Raw genomic sequence first — 16,522 nt, 5'->3', positions numbered from 1 at the left:
GGAAGGAGAATATATACTCTGGGGAGCTAAAAGTCACAGAAAAAAGCAGAAGTTTTCTACTCTCATTCTTAGAGATGTGGGTTCTGGCTCTAGAGGGTGTGGTCTGAAACTGAAGGTATTTTTTAAGCCAAAGAAATGAAAAAGAAGTAGTGTAAAAGATTAATATTATTTGATTCCACTTTTACAATTGTTTATATGATTATTAGGAGAAGGCAGTGGCACCCCACTCCAGTACTCTTGCCTGGAGAATCTCATGGACCGAGGAGCCTGGTGGGCTACAGTCCATGGGGTCGCTAAGAGTCAGACGCGACTGAATGACTTCACTTTCACTTTTCCCTTTCATGCACTGGAGAGGGAAATGGCAACCCACTCCAGTATCCTTGCCTGGAGAATCCCAGGGACGACAGAGCCTGGTGGGCTGCCGTCTATGGGGTTGCACAAAGTCGGACACGACTGAAGCGACTTAGCAGCAGCAGCAGCATATGATTATTTTCTGGAAAATCTGAAACTATAAGCACAGAAACAGATCTATGGTCTCAGTGGCTGCTTGGGGGAGAGGGTTTACTAGAAAGGAGTGTGGGCCAATTTTAGGGGGTGATAGGACTTTTCTAGGGGCTTTCCAGGTGGCGCTAGTGGTAAAGAACCTGCCTGTCAATACAGGAGACATAAGAGACAGGGTTCAATTCTTGGGTCAGGAAGATCCCCTGGAGGAAGGCATGGCAACCCACTTCAGTATTCTTGCCTGGAGAATCCAATGGACAAAGGAGCCTAGCAACCTACAGTCCATGGGGGTCTCACAGAGTCGGACAGGGCTGAAGCAACTTAGCACACGTGCAGGGGATCATTCTATGGCTTGAATATGGCTATGACTACATGACTACAAATGTTTGTTTAAAATCACAAAAATATATAGTCAAAGGGTGATTGTTACTATATGTAAATTATACATTAATAAAAATTTTGGAAAAAGAAAAGTAGTGGGAGAAAGAGAGAATAGTAATTATATGAGCTTACTCTAAGATCAAGCATGAAGCCTTGAAAAGAAGATAGGATAGTTGGTAGACGTGTGGGATGTAACATGATGAGATCCTAAAATCCTTTAGTCATCTCCTTTGAAATGTCTTTCTAGGGTTCATCTATGTCTTTGTGACATCTTTTCATGTCAACTATTGCATTTATCATATTATATTCTAAACATCTGAAATCAATATCTGTTTTTACCTTTACATGATGAATTATTTGAGGATGGAGAATTAAGACTTGACTTTTAAAAAATTTCTCTTTTCTGATGTCCAGCAGATACCACATCCCTTATATTAAGCTGGTGATCAACAGTCACTTTGAATAAACAATAAATGAATGAAGCCAAAGAGTTCTGAGATTAATGAGGAGGCTCAATCCCAGGGATTGAGCCTGTGTCTCATGTCTTCTGTATTGGCAGGAGGATTCTTTACCACTAACACCACTTGGGAAGCCCCTACTAATAATAAATTTGTTTATATCTTGAAGTGCACACCAGACTAGTGGGGAAACACAATGGTCAGTTAGATTTTAAGAGTGTGACTTATAATTTTTAAACTAAATCAGATTAAAATTCAAAAAACAATTCCATTTGAATTAAATGAGATGATATTAACACCATTTAAAAATAGTGCTCCCTGGCACTTTGAATGGGATAAAAGTGTATGTCCCATGACAATTAATGACATGAAAACACCCTTGCATGATGTACTCCTGCCATGAAGTCATTTATATAATTATGGATGTAGTTTAGTCATTGAGTAGGTGATACTTTGCTTTACATATTTTAGAAAATAAAATATAGGAAAGATGTAAGTTCAGTTCACTCACTCAGTTGTGTCTGACTCTTTGCGACCCCATGGACTGCAACATGCCAGGCCTCCCTGTCCATCACCAACTCCTGGAGCTTGTTCAGACTCATGTCCATTGAGTCAGTGATGCCACCCAACCATCTCATCCTCTGTCGTCCTCTTCTCCTCCTGCCTTCAATCTTGCCCAGCAACAGGGTCTTTTCCAATGAGTCAGTTCTTTCCATCAGGTGGCCAAAGTAGTGGAGTTTCAGCTTCAGCATCAGGCCTTCCAATGAATATTCAGGACTGATTTCCTTTAGAATGGACTGCTTGGGTCTCCTTGAAGTCCAAGGGACTCTCAAGAGTCTTCTCCAATGCCACAGTTCAAAAGCATCAGTTCTTTGGCACTCAGCTTTCTTTATAGTCCAACTCTCGCATCCACACAAGACTACTGGAAAAACCATAGCTTTGACTAGACAGACCTTTTCAGCAAAGTAATGTCTCTGCTTTTTAATATGCTGTCTAGGTTGGTCATAGTTTTTCTTCCTAGGCCAAGGAAAGATATACGATGAGATATATTCATCCTATCCTTTTTCCACATCCATCCATTTCCTTCAAATAAACACTGTTATTAATTTTTTTAATTTATTATTTTATTGAGATAAAGTTGATTTACAATATTGTGCTAATTTATAATGTACAGCAAAGTGATTCAGTTTTATATCTATGTATATCTCCTTGGTTATTAATTTATTAATGCACATAAAAAAGCAGAGGACTTGAGGGAAGGGAGTAGTGGTAGTTAATTTAACTATTTCAAATATAGTCATAGAAATTGTATATCAAGGAAATTTAATAATGAATTTAGAATAAAAAGATGTTATAGCAGTAGAAGATAATTTCCATTATCACTGTCCTATTTTTATCTGAAGTTATTCTTCCTTAGCTCAAAATCTCATTTTTTGTAGGTTCTTAATTGTGATAATACATGTTTCATGAGTTGGAATAACCTAGTGAAATACTCCAAATACACAATTTTATTAAATGTATCTATATGTATGTATGTTTGTAATAGGTATGTAGCATTTTATATATAGATATAAAACCTATATAGCTTTCAAACTAGGCAAAAGAATTTATAGACAATCTAGTAGTAAATATCAGATATAAGATTGTAATCGTGGGGCTTCCCTGGCGGACTAGTGGTTAAGACTCTGCTCTTCCACTGCAGAGGGTGTGGGTTTGATCTCTCATCCCGGACCTAAGATCCCCGACCACAAGGCCAATCTTAAAAAACAAAAAAAAAAGACTGTAATCCTAACAGTAAATTGTGTTCAAATAGGAAAAATCCATACCATGATTCACAAAGAGCAGTAAAACTGTAGAAAAACACAAGATTTTATTATAAACTTGGACAAATTTATTTTAAATGCCACAAATAGAAATATCAAGTGGTAAAAAGCTTCTATGCTACAAGATGAGACACATTCTTCGCAATTATGTTACCTAAATTATTATTCAACTTGGTTTAATTAGAACTTTGGATATGGGAAGCTATTATAACAATGATCCAGGATTTCAGAATAACTAATTGAATGAACTGAGAGAATAAATGAATGAATGGTTGCATGAATATAAAGAGAGTTGATATTAACAGAGGTCTAGTTCTCATTCATTCTGGTGTTAGCGGCTCTTAGAGAAAATAAAACACCCTGGAGGTTTCTTAAAGTGTCTTCCTTTTTCTATAGTAATGACTCTACTGTTGACTGGTATTTTGTGTGCAGTTATCCATTTCTTTTTCCTTGGGGAGAGCTTTGAACTTTGAATAAAGTTTATCTCAATGTTCTTTGTTAAGAAACCTGCCCCCAGAGGCCTCTTAAGTTGTGAAACTGTTAAAACCTTGAGGCAAAATTGAAATAGAAGCTCCAGCGATTGCCTAACAAAGCTGGAGCCTCTGGAGATAACCCTGAAAGTGTCTAGTATGTGTGCGCTGATAAATCACCTTGCTCTTCAGGGAAAATAGTTCTGAAGCACTTAAACAATTAGGTACTGACTGACTTAGTGTAAACGTTCACATTTTAATAATACAATTATCTGGAAGTTTTCTAATGAGCCCTCTAGTGGCTGTAGTAGAACAAGATTTTGCTTGACAACAGCCAATTTCCAAGGAGACAAGTTTTAATTGCTTGGAAACTGCAAAATAATGGCTTTAAGCAGCTGCTGCTTGATCTATGTGAAATGAATGGATTGTTTCTTGGGACAAGGTTTGGTGAGCACATGTCTTTAGTACAGGCTAGTGATCACCATAATCTCGAGTCTTGGTGAGAAAATAAATACTGTAGGGGCCTTCAAAGTTATTCTAGTTACTTCTCTATATTAGAAGAAGGAATTCAAACTCCATTATTTCAAATTCTTTTTTGTTTTGTGATTAAATAATTTAGTGAAATATTCCAAACAGACTGATTCAATCCCACTTTCTTAACTATTTCATGAAAGCAATAAACCATGGGGCTCATTCTCAGTGTAGTATATACATTCAAGTCCAAGTGAAAGTCATGTCCGACTCTTTGTGACCCCATGGATTATACAGTTTGTGGAATTCTCCATTCCAGAATACTGGAGTGGGTAGCTTTTCCCTTCTCCAGGGGATCTTCCCAACCAAGGGATCAAACCCAGGTCTCCCGCATTGCGGGCGGATTCTTTACCAGCAGAACCACAAGAGAAGTCCATGAATACTGGAGTGGGAGGCATATCCCTTCTCCAGGGGATCTTCCCAGCCCAGGAATCCAACCAGGGTCTCCTGCATTGTAGGCGGATTCTTTACCAACTGAGCTATCAGGGATACATCAGTTAACAACACAGCTTTTAGATTCAGATTGCTTGAGTTTAAACAATGGCCCAACAGTTGTTAAATATGTGACCTTAGGAGAGCTAATTAACAATTTTGTAGTTCAACTGTTTGTAAGAAAAAGGTAGTACTAGTACCTCTCTCATGTGGCTGTTGTGAATATCAAATAAGTTAATATACTTAGTGCTCAGTCGCTCAGTCCTATCCTATTCTTTTCAACCCCATGAATTGTAGCCCACCAGGCTCCTCTGTCCATGGATTCTCCAGGCAAGAATACTGGAGTGGGTTGCTATTTCCTCCTCCAGGGGATCTTCCTGACTCAGGGATTGCACCTGCATATCTGGTCTCCTATATTGGCAGATGGATTCTTTACCACTGAGCCATTTCGTAAGCCCTCTAATACATACTAATCACATTAAATAGTGCCACAATCGTGTCACACAATAAGCACGCAAGAGACGTTAGCTCTCATTAATCTGCTACCCAAATAACAATGTGTTGTTTTCTACAGTTGTTTATTTCAAAAATTACTTCTGCATTTTTTAAAGACTATGTTCATTTTAACAGAAAAGAAAATTGAAATTAAGGAATAACAGCCTAGGATAAAATTGTACTGGTATTTAACGTAATGTCCAAATTCAAACTCAAGTCTACTGACTAATCTGGTGTGCTTCTACAACCTCACAGCTATTTCTAGACCCACCAGCAAGTGCTGTTAGAGTCAATCCCTTCCTATACTGACAGAATTGAAAACAGTATGGACAACTAAAACTGGAAGAAAGAAGTCCTGACTATTTTGTTTCACCAAGTGTCAATAAAATTTCAAAATACAGGTTCTCGTTCCCTCGATGATGACATAAACATGCTCGCTCTGTCTCTTCCATGAAATGGCAGCTGTAAAATCTGAGCAGAAAGCAAAGAGAAGCTATTTGAACATCCTGAAAAATAAATGTTAGCAGATGGGTTGGGGAAAAATACTAGAATTCATATTGACACCAAATTGGCAGTGTTTGCCATTTTTTCCATTGGCAACATCTCAGCCTGAAGTTTAACACACTCAGAAACAGAAGCAAGAACGGGTGACACCATGGCACAGTCACAGAGAGCTCTAGGAGAAGCCCTCTGAGACTCTCTGGCTCAAGGAGCACAAAATGAATTCCTAATGCTCAGAATGTGGAGTACCAAAATCTGTGTATGTCTAGATTCTCTACAGAACAGAAGCAATAGGATGTGTACCTTTAGAGAGATTTAAGAAATTGGCTTATGTGATTATAGAGTTGATAAATCTGAAATCTGCAGTTAGGCTGGCAAGCTGGGGATCCAGGGAGAGCTGGAGTTGGTTCTATTCTCATGAAACTGTAACTACACAGAATGGAGAATCAGGTTCCCCTCCATCAGAAGTTTGACTCTTATGGGTTCTGCTCCCACTGATGTCACCGATCAAAGTCTCAAGGGACATTAATATATACTTAAATGTAATAAAAATATAACATATTAAGATTTGTGAAATGCAGCTAAAGGAGTGCTTAAATATTCCTACTAGAAAATTTTAAAAATTCTCAAATTAATAATTTGAATTTCAACCTTAACAAAAGAGAAAAAGAATAGGAAAAGAACCCAAATTATGTATATAAATTAAAATAATAAAGGACAGTAATCAATGAAATTGAAAACTGCAATGCCTTCCTCCAGGGGATCTTCCCGATTGAACCATTCTTAAGTCTCCTGTATTGGCAGATGGGTTCTTTACCACTAGCATCACTGTCTGAGGCATTAAAATTTTGTAGGAATGAGCTTCTTAGAGGGATGATAATTTTAAAAGGTTGGGAGACACTGATCTATGTAAACTCTCCCTTAATTGATCTATACTTTCAATGCCTTTCTTATCAAAACCCAGCAATCTTTGATTCCAAAATTTATTTGTAAATCAAAGATACTTAGAATAAGCAACACACTTTTGAAAAAGGACCAATTTGAATATTTAAACAACTTTACCTCGAGCCTTACTATAGACCTAGACCTATAGTAAACCTGACAGTGTGGTGTTAGCACTAAATAGATGAATAGACCACAGAACAAAAACAGTAAAATTGTGTCTAAGAGAGAAAGAGTGAAAGTCAGTTTAGCAGAATAGCAGCCTTGCCGTTACTCGTGTGCAGGGACAGACAGATATAGCAGCTACACAGGCTAACAGGGGCACATAAGAGCGCTTTGAGTGACTACTGCTTTCTTATCAATACCACTCCCAGGTTTTACTTATATTGAATGTGGCATGTAGCCACGTTTCAATCTGTTCACCATGATGTATAGTATAACCTTCAAAAGCTCAGCACTGGAACACTCATAGGTCTTCAAAGAGACCCCTCATATGGTACTAAACCCTGAAGGGCTCAGGCTTGGGTGTCCCAGCTCCCATGTCCTGTTGCCGAGCGAATTGTGTTCGTTGGTAAATTCAGATATTAGCAAGTCAGAGCAGAGAGCACTTGTGTTGGTTCACAAACTCAGGAGTTCCTGGGGTGAAATAAAAACTGGCTCTTATAAATAGAGGGCAGGGGGAGACAGAAGAAAGAGACAGAACACTCCAGATTGGTAGGTGGCAGCTAATTAAAAAGTAAGCAGGGGACTTACAAGACTTCTCCTGGGTGGCTGCCAGAAGAGTCGATCTTGGCACCCACCCTAAGAATCTTAAAGCTTATATACAGGCCTTAACTGGGTTCAGTCCTGCATACCATCCAGATGTCTCAGCAGTACATTGCTCTCTCGAGGCTGCAACCCTGAAATATGGCTCCTGCTGTGGGAACAATGGGCAGAACTGACATCTAAGGACAGAGGAGGAAGTGAGGGGGCTCTGATTGCTGGGGTCCAGCTCTCGAGTCAACTGCTAGCTCATCATTTCAATTACCTCCTCCAACACCTTGGCAGAAACTCCTCCTGACTCCAGTCAGTCCTGGGGCCAAGTGTCACTTAGAAGTGCTCATCAGCTCCATCTCCTTAAACAGCCATTTAGAACCAGACACTCCAAGAGGCAGAACAGGCTCAAGTAAGATCAAGTCAGACAAAACCCAAGACCTTTTTTACAATGTTTGTGAGATTGGAGAGGGAGGAGGAATCTAACTTCACCCATGGAAAAGAAGGAGCCTGCAACGACGGATGCTACTGGAAGGCAGCCCGAGGATGAAGCTCCATGGATGGGAGCAGATCCAAGAGAATCACAAATGGGGCCAGAGCCCTGATGCAACCATACTTGAAGTCCATACCCTCTGGTCTTCTCAGTTACATGAGCCAATTTTCTTTGTTACTGTAAAAAATAACTGACAATAGCAAATTGTACTGTGTGCTTAAAAATTTGTGAAGAGGGTAGATCTCAGGTTAAGTGTTCTTACCACAATTAAAATTTTAAAATAATAATTTTTAAAAGTTTAAAAAAGGCTTATTGAGATAAATAAAAATAAAAGAAAGAAAGAAAAAGAAGGAAGGGAAGGAGGGAGGGAGATGAAAGAGTTAGACCACATTGAGATAGAAGAGCATGTATTCCAAGATTAAGCCTAGGCTCTTTCTCACTTTTATAATATCTAATGAGAAATACATGCTGACACAAAAAGATTAATATTATCTGATCAAGTGATAAGCATGAATATAGAGGTTTATTTAAACTTTATAACCAGTTTTGCATGAGAAAGGGGCACCATCTTTGGAATGAAGAATTCAGGAATGGATATTATCAGCAAGAAGAAAATATCTAAAAAGAGTAACATCAATGTCTTTTACACAGGACTAACAAAAGCTCAAAATATGTACACTTAGGCTTAAGTGTGCCAACTGTTCAGTATCTGTCCCTACATTGAGTTTCTTATAAATTGAGTGTCACTACAAATAGTTGGCTGGTGAAAAAGTTAATTTTTAGCATGATAATTGACTGCAGATAAGAGAAGGTTTTTTATACAGTTCATGAGGTTCTTACAGAAGTATACTGGGGTGGTTTGCCATTCTCTCCTCCAAGAAAGAGGAGATTTCCTCTTCTTGGGCTCCAAAATCATGGCAGATGGTGACTGCAGCCATGAAATCAGAAGACAATTGCTTCTTGCCAGGAAAGTGATGAAAAACCTAGACAGTCTATTGAAAAGTAGAGACATTACTTTGCCAACAAAGGTCCATATAGTCAAGGCTATGGCTTCCCAGTGGTCACATACGGTTGTGAGAGCTAGACTGTAAAGAAGGCAGAACGCCAAAGAATTGATGCCTTCAAACTGTGGTGCTGGAGAAGAATCCTGCAAGTCCCTTGAGCGACTAGAGAGATCAACCCTGAATATTCACTGGAAGGACTGATGCTGAAGCTGAAGCTCCAGTATTTTGGTCATCTGATGCAAACAGAGGACTCATTGGAAAAGTCCCTGATGTTGGGAAAGATTGAGGGCAGAAGGAGAAGAGGGCATCAGAGGATGAGATGGCTGGATGGCATCACTAATGCAATGAACATGAACTTGGGCAAACTCCGGGAGATGGTGAGGGACAGGGAGGCCTGGCATGCTGCAGTCCATAGGGTTGCAAAGAGTCAGACATGACTGAGTGACTGAACAACAACAACAAAGAGAAGATTATATATCAAAAGAGAGTATTTGTGGCTGCCACTTTCTCCCCACAACTTTTGCAGCCTCTTTAATATCCTTATTCCTCAACGTGTAAATTACAGGGTTTAGCATGGGGGTGACAACGCTATACAATACTGAGATTAGTCTGTCTTTCTCCAGTGAGTAATTTGAGATGGGCCGCACATACGTGAAGATGGCACTGCCATAATAGAGAAGGACAATGATCAGGTGAGAGGCACAGGTAGCAAAGGCCTTTTGCCTCCCCTCTGAGGAGCAGATCCTCAAGATGGTGGAGATTATGTAAAGGTAGGAAAGGACAATACACAAGAAGGGAGTCCAACCAATGAAGACCCCAATGGATAGTAGGGCCAACTCATTGACAGAAGTGTCCCCACAAGACAAGATCAGCAAAGGGGGGATGTCACAGAAGAAATAATTAATCTCGTTGTTGCCACAGAAGGGCAGGCGAAATGTCAGTACTGTGTGCACCACTGAGTTGAAGAAACCACCAGTCCAGCAGGAGGCTGCTAACTGGCTGTATAGGACCTTGTTCATAATAACTGAATACCTTAAGGGCTTACAGATTGCAATGTAGCGATCATATGCCATAGCTGCCAGAAGCAGGGACTCTGACCCAACAAAGAAAATGAAGGCAAAAAGTTGAGCCACACATCCACCATAGGAAATGCTCTTCTTCTCTGATAGCAGATGGACCATCATCTGGGGAACATTGGTAGTAGTGTAGCAGATGTCAAGAAAAGCCAAATTCCCTAAAAAATGATACATGGGTGTGTGTAGATGTGGATCAACCACAGACACCAAGATAATGAATACATTTCCTCCTAAAGTACAGACATAAGTCAGAAAGAAGATAATGAATAGCAAAAACTGTAGTTCATTTAGGTCGGAGAATCCCAAAATTATAAATTCAGACAGAGCTGTTTGATTCTTTCCTTCCATGATGTTGCCAGGTTCCCTTTGGTGAATTGGGCAAAGAGAAGCACAGATTAAAATAATCATATGCACAGTAGCAAAGATCTGCAAAACAAGAAGAGTGTTATGAATAAAAATCATCACCACCTATACCAGATTCCAACCCTGAGAAGCAGCATCCCTTCGCAAATCATCTCCTACGTATGATTGAACAGGGCTTTCCTCGTGGCTCAGACGGTAAAGAATCTACCTGCAATTCAGGAGACCCCAGTTCAATCCTTGAGTTGGGCAGATTCTCCTGGAGAAGGGAATGGCAACCCATTCCTGTATTCTTGCCTGGAGAATTCCATGGACAGAGGATCCTGGCAGGTTACAGTCCAAGGGGTCACAAAGAGTTGGACACCACTGAGCAACTAACACTTTCACTTTTTCACTTTCTCATCATCGAACACAGCTATAAGTACATCCAGTGTTCTACTTGTAAATAAAATCTCTAAAATACTTTAGCCACCTGATGCAAAGAACTGACTCATTAGAAAAGACCCTGATGCTGAGAAAGATTGAAGGCAGGAGGAGAAGGGGATGACAGAGGATGTGATGTTTGAATGGCATCACTGACTCGATGGACATGAGTTTGAGCAAGTTCTGGGAGTTGGTGATGGACAGGGAAGCCTGGCATGCTACAGTCCATGGGGTCGCAGAGTTGGACAGGACTTAGCAACTGAACTGACTGAAAATTATACAGCACAGACAACATTCAATTAGATAGAAACTCACAAAAGGGAACCATACATCCTAAGCATCCCCTGTTAATAAAGGCTATGTCAGGTCCACCAAAATTTTCTTGGTAATGTGTGAGTGTGTGTTGCAGAATAGTTTATAGAAGAAACTCTGGGGTTCACTAGTTTCTTTAAAGCCATTCCTGCTCCCCCTTTCCATTCTTGAATACTGACATAAAATTTAATTTGTTATATTTTATAGAGGCTGAAGAGGACATAAGGATAAAAGGCACTAAAAGGCTTTTCCACCTCTTTGTTAGGTCAATCACCCTTTGTTAGGGTGTCCTGACACAAATTATGGTTCCTATCTGTGAGACCAGGAGAAACAGGTAAAAGACATGGATCCTGGTTTATTGTGACCTCTTCTAAGAACAGAGAAATTTTTAGATTAAAGGGAGCAGGGTAGCTTTCTAGATGTTATACACTGTGGTAAGATATAGCACATAATTTTTCACCTTTCCTATTCACGACAGCTCTTCAGAATGAGTGTTATCATCTTCATTTTGCAGATAAAGTTTTAAAGTTCAGAGAGGTTAAGCAATGTATTCAAGATCACACAGCCAGTGAGTACTAAAGAGGGATCATACTTAGTTCTGTCTAAGTCTGTATCTTCAGCTTGTTTTGGAGACCTAGAATGACAAGCACATCTCATCTTCCCTGCCAATTCTTTTGCTGAAGACTGCTTACCTAACAAGTATATCCTACTTAAGTTGAGAAAAATGTATCCTGAACTTTTCGACTGTGAATCAAGAAAATGGTAGTGATAGCATGTATCCTTCCATTTGTCAACCTGACTTAAAACTACGCTTTATTTTGCCTTCAGAGATATATTTTCTGAAGCCTTACTCGTTAAGTAAGCAGTCTTCAGCAAAAGAATTGGCAGGGAAGATGAGATGTGCTTGCCATTCTAGGTGTCCAAAACAGGCTGGAGATACAGACTTAGAACTAAGTGTGATCCCTCTTTAGTACTCACTGGCTGTGTGATCTTGAAAAACTTTCAAGTATCCTCTCCTTCTCTCCCTCTTTCATCCCCTCTTTCTCTCCCTCTCCTTCCCCACCCCCACCCCATTGACTATACTCTCCCCTCTTCCTATAGCTTTTTGAAACAGCTTCACATAGGGCAACATTGCACTTTGCATGATAGGGTGTTCGTACACATTCCTCGGACACATATCTTCTTGCTCTTAACTCTGAGATTTCCAAGTTTTCCTGACATTTTTCTGCTCAGTTATGTATACTAAGAAGAACCAATTCTTGGTGCCCAGTGCAACAACCATTAGTCACTTCACTTCAGTAACAGTTATCAATGTTTTCATCAAAAATATATCCTGACTTTCTTAGTAAGTTATTGGTGCTAAAGAGAAGTGAATGGAGAGAAGTGTCACAAGCGTAATGTGATCTAATGTCTCTACTACACTGATAATTATGGATAGTTTGAATTTAAATTCCCAGTTCATTCTTTACCAGTGACTTCTTTAGTTCCTAAATTGCTAGACAAATCAAAATTCAAAGAGAATTTTTTTTCACATTGTAGAGTGCTTTAGAGTTCTTTTAAAAGATATTGTAGAGAGCATGCCCAATGTTCACCTTTAGGTAAATTTTTCCAAAGTTTTCATCTTCTATTTTTTTCTGATTAAAGTTAACATATTTGTGTTAGAATATTTAGAAAATATAAAAAATAAAATAAAACCCTTAAAAATTAGTATCTCCATCCAAGAAAACCTCTACTAATGGTTTGGTATATGTTTGTCTAATCAATTTTCCATGTATGAAATATTCAAAATGGAGATCAGAAAGTATATGTTTTAATCTGTGGTTTTTCCTTAAGCACCATTTTACAATAATTTCTCATGGCAATAAATATTCTCCTGAAATATGATGTTTGGATTATATACAAATGTTCATATAAATACAGCAAATTTTTTATATACCCACCCTTATTAATGGATAATTATGTTTATGCTTGTTATGATAAATTTCAGTAATAAGCATACTAAATTAGATTCCCTGAACTTGGAGTTAACTTTCCTATATTTTAACAAACTTTTAAAGTTTCATCCTGATAAATTAAAGACCCCATGATGCTGGTCATCATTCTGGAAAACTAAACAGCCATTTGGCTACTGTAGGATTCAGTGTTTGATGGACAAATTATTGTACACGCTGTGTAGAGAAAAGCACTTAAACCTTTGAGTACTTTCTACCCAGAATCTAATTTACTCTTTACATAAATCCTCTGAGATAAATAATGCTGTCATTCCCTATTCCAGATGAAAACACTGAGTTTCAGCAAAATAAATATCTGATAGAGTTATGTGGCTATCAGGTAAAAATTACCAGTTTTATCTGTCCCAGACTAATATACATTTGATTGAGTAGCTAAAAATAAAACTTTATTGCTGACAATAGAATTTTCTTTAAAAATATTTTTACGACCACTTAAATTCACACAATTGGATTATTTCAATTTGTTTCCAACTCTGATCACTTATATTCCTGACTGTTAATCACAGTGGGCTATGCCTGCCATGTCCTGATAGTTACATCTATTAATAATTGTTACTAAACATCTGGTATTTAATTAAATATTTTTTGAAAAATTGATCTTTATTATATTTTTTTTATTTCCTGGCTCTGCTGTAAATTAATTTAAGTGTTCATGCTTGTATTATTAAAGGATACTGCTCTAGAGCTTGGTTTAGGTCAATTAATAAAAATGTGTGATAAAATTAAAATAATAATACAGAGAATCTCCTAGTTTAAAATGTTCAAATTCTAATTCAAGGAGAAAAACTGATTTTGTAGTTTGATGCAAAAGAGAAGCTAAAGAGATAAATTAAACATGACTTTCTAAAAATGAAGGTGAGGGACTTCCCTGGTGGTCCAGTGGCTAAGACTCTGCACTCCCAATGCAGGGGGCCTGGATTCAATACTTGGTCAGGGGGCTAGATCCTGTATACTGCAACTAAGATCTGGTGCAGCCAAATAAATAAATATGTTAAAAATAAAAAGCAAAAATAAAAATGAAGGAAAGTATTGTATATTAATCAAAACAATAAACTTCATCGATTGCCCTGGTCTGTACACAAATACATATTTGAATTCTAAATTTGAAAGGATGCTTATTTGTATTTTTATTTCTGTCTTTTCCTTCTATGATCTACTGCGGATATTTTCAGTAGAAGGAACAAATATGTTAGATAAAGTGTTAAATTCCCATAATATAGTATTTCACTTTATCAGAATTTCACTTTACCAGAATCAAATGACTTCTCTAATGCAAACTGCATTGTCAAGAGAGGAACCCCAAAATCTCATTCTCTAATCCTTGTTTTCCATCACTGCTTATCTCTTCCTTCATTTTTTTCAATCTTTCCTTCCATTTTTGAGGTGGTAAGAGACCAACTATTAGACTAACCCATGCTGCTCATTTTATTCAACAAAGGTATCTTGAAAACTTGAAATAAAATGATAAATAAAACAGATATTGACGTGTAAGTCAGACTTTGACCATATCTTTCTGTCCTTTATTTAATGAAGAATCTGTAAGCCAGCAGAGGGTCATTCTGAGTGATGCTGAAATACCTAAAATAACAGCAGCTCCGCGATTCACACACACTCAGCCTGCCATTCATAGCCTGGGATGAGAGTTCGATTACTCCCTCCTTTGGAATCTCACAGCTCATTACACTCCACTTTCCCACTTATGTAGTCTCTCATCTAAAGAACAAGGCATAGAAAATATATCTCTAAGAGATGTAGAGCTATAGCTAAGCAATTAAAAAACTACTTACCCACCTGTGATCAAAAATTCACCAAAATTGCAGAAATCACAATTCAAATTGTAGACCCTAATGTAGAACAACTTTTTTGAACACAAGGAAGTGACAGATATTAACTGACCCTGGAAAGTCTGTGCTGAATACAGGGTCTTCTACCTGAATGCCAGGAGCATCCTTGATTCCTGAAAGTCAGTGCAAGGAACTGGAGTGGGCAAGGACAATGCTCCCTGGATGCAGAAGGTCCCTGTGTTTTGTGGACTCACCTAAGGACCCTAGAGACACATCTCTGAGGTCCAGAGACTCGCTCCTTCCAATTCCCACCTCAGTACCTAAGCATCTGTTTGTCCTCCAGCTGCTCTGTTGCCATTGCAATTCTGCTTCTGGAAGCCTCATGTGAAATCAAAACTGTTCCAGGTAGACTCTTACCTTTTGGCCCACAACTGACCAATGAGAATCATCTTGCAGTCTTTCCCCATTATTAGAGGAAAAGCCATTTTCTAGTTTTCTGTTCCTCTACCACATTATCATATATTGGCCCTTGAACTCTACAATTCCAGCGGTACAGTCAAGCTCTTTAACTTGTTCTCTTTTTTCCTCTCAGCTGAAGCTAAGGGGAAGCACCCTTCTGGGACTGGGGGAGGCTTACTTAACACCCCAGTTCTCACCAAAGAAATCCTCTTCAGCCACAGAATCAGTTCTCTAACTATGTACTTCTTTAGTGACCTAGCACCTTGCTTTTGGATAGATTTGCTAGTAACCTTCGACATCTCAGCCAAAATGGAAACATAATATTTTAACATCCTGCAATATGTGTAATGTATTGATATGTAGCTTCCAAGAGTTTTTTTTTTTTTTTTATGAAACTGATTTGGGAACAAAAATGTTTGGAAACCACTTCTGTTACCACTGCTAAAATTCTTCCTTCCTATCCTTGTTATGCACTTAAGCCATATTCAAGCAGTTAAGTTCCTCAAGCCACCATGACTTTAGAATATAACACCATCATCCATCATCCATTCTATCATTATATACTGGAAAGCTTTTCACTCTGGAAAGCTAAAGATAATGCTAAGATTTTTGTAGCTCTTTCCTGTCCTGAATCAGAGAGGACTTCTCCAGAACAAATTAAAGTTAGAGCAAAGTGAAACCAACTTTCCACAGAGTAGAGTTAAATTACACAAGGTTGATTTTCAAAATTCTACCATCTAGCCCAGTTGTAGCTGTACCATCCACAGAAGCATACAAGTGTTCCTCACATTGCTTGGAGTTATCAAGTTTTCTAGTTTTTGTCAATCTGATAGGAGTGAGGTGATGGCTCGTTATTATTCTAATTTGAATAACTCAGACTACTAGCAATTTTGAACATCTCCTCTATGAGGAGATATTTTGTGTGTCAATCATTTGGGTTTCCTCTTCTACTGATCTGCTATGTTTATTCTTTGCACATATTCTTAATTAAGTTTCCTGGGCTTTTTTCTCATTCATTTGTAGGAGTTCCTTATTTAAGACATCATTGGTCATTTATAAATTTAACTTTTTCAAATAATTTATAGAAAGGGGTCATCTGTGCATTAATTTTATATCCTTCCATAGAAAAGAAGTCATTAATTTTGTCATGATAAAATCCATATTTTCTCAGGTTATGGGCTGTGCAATTTAAAATTTACTTAAAATTTCCCCCTGCTAGTTCATAAATATATTCTTTGAAACTTTTTCATATTAACTTTACAATTTTTAAATTTCAAATTTTGCTTCTTGATCCACTTAAAGTTCATCTTTT

General features: G+C 38.2%; 1 protein-coding gene across 1 annotated transcript; it reads right to left on the bottom strand.

Moving 5' to 3' along the window:
• Positions 1–9,254: 9,254 nt before the first annotated feature.
• LOC145516484 (olfactory receptor 5V1-like) lies at positions 9,255–10,208 on the bottom strand. Its single transcript, XM_081517720.1, has one exon. The coding sequence runs from the start codon at positions 10,206–10,208 to the stop codon at positions 9,255–9,257; it is 954 nt and encodes a 317-aa protein (XP_081373846.1).
• Between the last annotated feature and the right edge of the window lie 6,314 nt (positions 10,209–16,522).

This window comes from Giraffa tippelskirchi, chromosome 8, assembly GCF_054371585.1.
Source record: "Giraffa tippelskirchi isolate mGirTip1 chromosome 8, T2T-mGirTip1v1.2.pri, whole genome shotgun sequence".
Taxonomy (NCBI): Eukaryota; Metazoa; Chordata; class Mammalia; order Artiodactyla; family Giraffidae; genus Giraffa; species Giraffa tippelskirchi.
Note: the sequence above shows the minus strand (reverse complement) of the source record. Positions and strands in the feature narration are given on the sequence as shown.

Bases quoted from the DNA above. Each gene is read 5' to 3' on its own strand.
- LOC145516484 (XM_081517720.1), bottom strand. From the start codon at position 10,208: ATGGAAGGAAAGAATCAAACAGCTCTGTCTGAATTTATAATTTTGGGA.